Here is a 7118-nt window from a genome sequence, read left to right as displayed (position 1 = left end):
CCATAGTTTACAAAATGTTCACATCATGGGGCGCCCGCTGGCCTATTGGTCCAGGCTACCTACAATATCTACAAGCTCACAACACATTGCAACCCGACGACTATTTTTAGCCATTTGTCAAAGTGGATTTTGAGTGGTTTAGAAGCAAAGCGCTCAGAGACCAGGATCCCTCAGGGAAAGCTCATTTATTACAAGTTCGCTGCAGCGGCTCATTACAACGTACAGACGTGGCAGTGAGTGAATATCCTCAATGGACACCGAATATTTATAGGAGCCATAAAGATCATCAGTTCACATCATACTGGAAATACATGATTCAGCTCTAAACAAACTAACAGTTGTCAACAGTTCGTATGTCTATCAAACCTATGTCCTTGATAGTCATTAAATTCCACATTCTGAAATTGGTAAAGAATGGACTTTCTATAAATGGATGCCCAGAGGGAGAAGCTGTGTGTGTGTGTGTGTGCAATGATCATGTGTCGAGTTCACTACATTCACCGTGCAATCTATTATCATCTAAGGATTATTCTATTGTCAAAACAAGTGGGATATATAATGTGGCCACAATTAACTTAAACTTAAATTTTGAGCAGGGACTATATAAACAATAAACATCCCGTTTCAATTACAGCATTTTTAAACAATATACAATTTAGGCATTTAGCAGACGCTGTTAATCCAGAGTGATTTACAGTAAGCAAGAACACCACATGGTATTACCATGTATATCAAATACATAAATTATATATATATATATTCCCGTAGAAAAGACTTATTGTAAAAACAGGAACCAGCAGAAGATCCAATTAAACGATATATTTGTTTGTTTTGTATAACTTTTACTTGATACTGTACATTGTTTTTTTGTATTGTCCAAAAATAGAAAATGTATTTAGTCCAAGCAGGCGGGGCTTGGCAAGGTGGGACACTGTTCTTCTCAAGCAGCACCCACAGCTGGCACAGACAGTACATGATGGGACGTTCCACAGCTGGCACAGACAGTACATAATGGGACGTTCCACAGCTGGCACACACAGGGCCCTGGAGCTGAACCCTAGGGCACTGACCTGACCTGACCTCCTAAAACAGTGGTTTTTAACCAGTGGTCCGAGGACCACCAGTGGTCCTTGGGGGGGGGGGGGGGGGGGGGGGGGGTTCCAGGTGGTCCACAGTTAAACTTAAATGATGGAGAGTTGGTAAACAAATGGACCCTTACTAGATCTTTAACTCTTGGGAGCGTAAAACTATTTGGTTTCAGTTTACGCTCTCAGAAGTGAAATTATCGTTAAACATCATTCTGCATTACTTCATTTACATGAAGTCTACTGTACAGAGAATGTAGAAAAAACGTTATTTTGATTTTTTGCCTATAATTTCTCCTATGGTACCAACATCAATACAGCATGGAGTTGTGGAGATCTTATTCAACAACAAAATATTCTAAGACAAGTCTTGCGTCTGAGAGGCTAAATCTCATCAAATGGTGGTCCGTGGTGGCCAATAACGAATGGGCCTTGATAAGGGTTGAAAACCACTGTCCTAAAGCGACAGGTGTAGAAGGGTCAGAGTTCAGTGGTCACCGCTGCTCCTCAGACACACAGCGGAAGCCCAAGTTGGATGCCGAGCTGTCTGGAGTGTTCTGGCTGCGAGCTGCACAGCGGTACCGGTAGCAGTATGATTTGTGACACATGTAGGAGCCTCCCTTCTTCACCCGATCCGTTCCCGATGGAGGTCCAGTGGGGTTGTGTAGTGGGTGCGTGTCGTGGTGGACCGTCCACCAATCGGAGGTCCACTCCCATGCGTTCCCCACCATGTCGTACAGGCCAAAACCGTTGGCGGGAAACGACATCGCGGGCGACGTTGTGGCGAATCCGTCCTCTCCGGTGTTGCGCGTGGGAAACTCTCCCTGCCAGAGGTTGGCGTAGTGACGACCTTTGGGGGTCAGCTTGTTTCCCCAGGGGAACAGCCTGTCCTTCAGCCCGGCCCTGCACGCGTGCTCCCACTCTGCCTCCGTGGGGAGTCTCTTGTTGAGCCAGGAGCAGTAGGCTACCGCGTCCGTCCAGGAGACGTGGACCACCGGATGGTCCGATCTGTCCATGACAGAGGACTCTGGACCTTCAGGCTGCTTCCAGTGGGCACCTTTCACCGGCAGCCACCAAGGGGCAGCGGCCACCGCCTGGGTGATCTGGCTTTTCACCGCCTCACTCAGGATCTCCTCGAACACGAACGAGTCTCCGAATCTCTCCGCCTCGGTGACGTAGATCGTGGAGTTGACGAAGTTCTCGAACTGTGCGTTGGTGACCTCGTGGACGTCCATGTAGAAGGGGTCCACGTGGACCCTCCTCTGAGGACCCTCCCCGTCTAGGGGGATGCCGGGGTCATTGGTGCCCATCAGGACCTGTCCTCCAGGGATCAGAACCATGTATGTCTCATCATAATGTCCACCCGGCACACTCTCAGATGGAATCTGATCCTCGTTAGCTGTTTTGGAGTATTTCACAGCTGGGTTTCCATCATCATCTTCATCATCATGCAGGTGGCCTCTCTGTCTGTTCAGGTTGTGGCCACCACAGCCACAGCCCTCCGTAGGGCTCTCCTCAGATCCAGGGCTCAGGCCAGGATTCTCCTGATTGATTGATTGATTGGTTGAATACTTTGTCAGAAATGTAAACAGTACAGAATACAGTTTGCAGAATGGGTACAGTTCAAGGAAAGTACAGGTCAATTGTAACATCTGCTAAGAGGATAAAACCAGAAAAAGCACTAGGGTCCTCCATTTTTAATTTATCAAAACATTTCAAGACATACCTGCATCATGCTCCCCTCAGCTTCCGCTGCAACAACAGGTATATGATTATGATCTGACTGAAGCTCGTCAACAACAGAGTACTGACAGTTGACTACTACAACTACCACTAGAATGCAACGGAAAAGCATTATGACCATCATAACACAACGCTGTTATTAAAACTACATGCTCGACTACTTCTATCTGTACGCGCTGCTCACACACACACACACACACACACACACACACACAGAATGACACTTCCGCAAAAATCACGTGACCAATCAGCTGGTCTGAGCTGGAAAGTGTGATGTAACCATTTATAACTATGTATCTAATCAGGTAGATAGATAGATACCACCACGGCCCAGAGGCAGTACAAGCAGCAGTTAATATTACAAAAGTTACAGATTCAGAGTAAGGAAAAGAGATGCAGCAAAACAGTAGTCTATCAGTCTGGATGGCCGAGCGGTCTAAGGCGCTGCGTTCAGGTCGCAGTCTCCCCTGGAGGCGTGGGTTCGAATCCCACTTCAGACATCCCTTTTCTGATGAATTGATGAAAGCCAAGGACCCTGATGTAAACAAGGCTTAGTCCTTTTTTATTATGGTTTTATCCTCGTAGCAGTTTTGTATTGACTTGTGCTTTCGTTTGAAATGTACCCATTCTACAAACTGTGAATAAAATGTTCAATCAATCAGTCAAATAAGAATAAGAAGTGAAATCAATAACACTTAAAACAAGTTATACAACAAGTATAGCAATCAGATGAGATATCATTAAGAAATATATTGATTATTATAACCAATTAGAGTGTGAAGGGACCATAAGAATTTACAGTACACAAGAGGAGCTGGGGCTGGAGCTTTTTGTTGTACTGAACAGTGCCACTAGGGGGCGGTAAAGCTCCATGATGTTGGATATTTAAAAAAAAAAAAGAGAGAAAAGTGAGCTGTATCCAGATCCGGTCCGACAGCTGAGAGGACGTGTCAGCTGCGGTAGGAGCGGAACGGAGTTCCGGGTGGAGAGTGAACGGCGGCGATCGGTGAACACAGAGGCGGAAGCAGTGAGATAATTCAATTTGTTTGGCGGATCAGCATAAGCTGTACTTTGAGTGTAATATCATGTCGGTTTCCTCAGATGGCACAGGTGGGAGTGGTGTAACTGTAATGGATCAGAGTGAGGCAGGGTGTTTTGTAGATGGGGCGCGAAAGAAAAGAAGCAGAGAGAGAAGGCGAGAGAGACGAATGTTATATGAAAGTCGGTCTGAGCGGGATAGTGAGAAGGATCAACTGACCAAAAAGCAGAAACATAGCCAGAAAGAGAGAAGAGAACAAGATGAGCAAGAGACGGAGTGGAAAGTGATAATTGAGTTGAACCAGGAAGGGGGGCACTACCACCCGGTCAGACTGAGCACAGCGATAACTAAAGCTGTTGGCGCAGTGAAATCCGCTAAATTGTTGAACAACAAAAGAGTGTTGATATATGCAAACGGCAAACAGCAGCAAGAAAGAATACTCAAATTGGATACCCTTGATGGCCAAGCAATGAAGGCGCACATCCCTGGAGCACTAGCCAAGCTAAGGGGGGTAATCTCAGGAGTCCCTATGGACATTATGGAAGAGGTAAAAAGTGAGATTAAAGGAGGTAAAATTGTAGGGGCTACAAGACTCATGAGCAAAAGGGATGGAACAAATAAGGAGACATTGTCGGTGGTGCTACAATTTGAAAAGACAATCCCCAAGGCAGTGCAAATAGGTTACCTGAACTTTAGTGTGAGGGAATTCATCCCCAAGCCACTTCGGTGCTATGCATGCCAAAGAATGGGACATACAGCCCAGCAGTGCAAAGGAAAGCTAAGGTGTGCCAGGTGTGGAGGGCAGCATGAGTATGGGAAATGTGAGGAGGGTGTGGAAGTTAAGTGCTGTAATTGTGGAGGGGACCACAGTGCGGCATATGGAGGTTGTGTGGTACAGAGAGAAGTCAGAGAGGTCCAGAAAGTCAAGATAGTTAAGAAAATGTCATATGCAGAAGCACTGAAGGAGGTAAGGGTGTCAGGAAACCACCCCAGGAATGAGAGGGTGATGTTGCCTGAAAGCCAGCCCCAAAGCCAAGGCCCGATAAGGTCGCAGAACCATGACTGTAATGCAAATAAAGAGTCAATCATAGTGAATAAAGTTAACCTTGTGGCTTTTATCTGCTACACTATCAATGTTACACCACAGCATAAGACAAAAAGCGACAGAATTAAGGCTATTGTGACAGCAGCGGCGCTAATGCTTGACATGAAAGACCTCAAAGTAGAGCAGATAATGGAAATAGTGAAGAAGTCGTATGAAACCCTAGGCCTACGGCCAGAACCACGCACTGAGACACTGACACAAAATGATGGGGATTAAGGCTCTGATTATGACTCTTCACATACTACAGTGGAATGCACGAAGCCTCATTGCAAATGGACAGGAATTTAAAAAGTATGTGCATGAAATGGAAGTTGTCCCAGATGTAGTATGTGTGCAGGAAACATGGCTAAAGCCCCAATTAGACTTTGTTATCCCAGGGTATAGCGCAATCAGACAAGACAGAAATAACAACGGTGGAGGCTGTGCTACCTTTATTAAAGATGGGCTGGCATACAGGAGGACCCCTTCCCCTAATGACAAAGAATGTGTTATAACTGAAGTGTGCAGCTCAGGGGAAGAATGTAACATAAAGGTAATTAACTTCTATAACCCATGTCAGAATCTAACCGCAGATATGTTTAAGGAAATGGCAGGAGATACATCTAGGAAGGAGATTTGGTGTGGGGATTTTAATGCTCATAGCTCCCTGTGGGGCAGTAATCATACAGATCATAATGGGAGTATAATAGAAGAGGTAATGGACGAAAGGTCACTGGTCTGATGGACAAGGTACAAGAGTAGATGTGAACAGGGGGTCAACTTCATGCTTGGATCTTACTTTGGTGTCAGACAGATTGGCAAGTGCCTGTGAGTGGAGCATCAAGGGGAAAACAACAATAGGCAGTGATCACTTTCCAATCCTTACTAGAGTCAACACAAATGTGCATATGCAAGAAGGCAGTTGCATAGTCAGGTGGTGTTTCAGCAAGGCAGACTGGGGGAAATTTAAAGTGTGTTGTGAAGAGGCTGCGCACCTAGTTACGCTAGAAGGAGATGTAGAGCAATGCACAAGTCAAGTCACACAACACGTGCTAAATGCAGCGCATATGTGTATCCCAAGAACAACCACCCAGGGTAAGAGGAAAGCTGTGCCGTGGTGGAATGATGACTGCAGCAGAGCAGTAGAGGATAGAAATAAAGCATTCCGAGCTCTGAGGAAAAACTTAAGTCAGGAGAACATCCTAGAATACCAAAGGAAAGTAGCTGTTGCCCGCAGGACAATTAAGTACACAAAAAAGAAAGCGTGGAGAGAGTTCTGCTCCAGTATAGGCAGAGGAGTACAGTTGGGGGATGTTTGGTCTATGTTTAAGCGAATGAGTGGGAAAAGAACAACAGTTAAATCCCAGCGCTAATAGAAGGAGAGAGACTGGTTCTGGCAGACAATGATAAAGCTGATTCATTGGGCAGAGCCTTTGCTGCAGTCCACAGTGGTAAGCACCTGGAGGATAAGTAGACAGGAGAAGGAAAAGGTCCTCCGAGAGAATGGAAATGTGCGGGAGAAGAGGGAGAGTGACATGTCAGCTCTGGATACTGACTTTTCAATGGGAGAGCTAAAGCTAGCCCTGCAGGGCACTGGGTACACAGCCCCAGGGCAGGACCAGCTATGCTATGCCATGTTCCGGCAGTTACCAGTGGAATCAATTAAACTAGTACTGACGCTGTTTAATAAAATTTGGAACGAAGGCTGTATGCCAGCTGGATGGAGACGGGCAATAATTCTGCCATTTAACAAGCCAGGGAAGGACCCAGCCAGCCCTGGGAGCTATAGGCCCATCGCACTGACGTCACACCTACGTAAGTGGATGGAGAAAGTTGTGGTACGTAGGCTCTCATATGTAATCGAGAAGAGAGACCTGTTTAGCTCCTACCAAAGTGGGTTCAGGAGAGGAAGATCCACAATGGATGCTCTAGTAGAAGTTACTAATGATATAGAAAAAGCATTAAAAATTAAAGAAATAATGTTAATAGTGTACTTTGACATTGAGAAAGCCTATGACTCTATGTGGAGAGAGGGGCTGTTAATCAAGCTAAGTAAAATGGGGATTGGGGGCAGGATGTACAACTACGTCATGGATTTCCTGACGGGCAGGAAGTTTGGTGTTAAGGTTGGAGCAGAAGTGTCTAAAGATTATGGTATAGAGAATGG

At 45.8% G+C, this 7118-nt stretch overlaps 1 protein-coding gene across 1 annotated transcript; it reads right to left on the bottom strand.

Moving 5' to 3' along the window:
• Positions 1–180: 180 nt before the first annotated feature.
• sumf1 (sulfatase modifying factor 1) lies at positions 181–3006 on the bottom strand. Its single transcript, XM_083781776.1, has 2 exons — positions 2812–3006; positions 181–2629 (listed from the first exon to the last, which is right to left on the bottom strand). Exons 1-2 carry the CDS (start codon positions 2950–2952, stop codon positions 1580–1582), a joined length of 1191 nt encoding a protein of 396 aa, XP_083637902.1. The 5' UTR covers positions 2953–3006; the 3' UTR covers positions 181–1579.
• Positions 3007–7118: the final 4112 nt, after the last annotated feature.

Source organism: Protomyctophum parallelum, assembly GCF_964188405.1.
Source record: "Protomyctophum parallelum genome assembly, chromosome: 14".
Lineage (NCBI taxonomy): Eukaryota > Metazoa > Chordata > Actinopteri > Myctophiformes > Myctophidae > Protomyctophum > Protomyctophum parallelum.
This window is presented reverse-complemented; position numbering and strand designations above follow the sequence as displayed.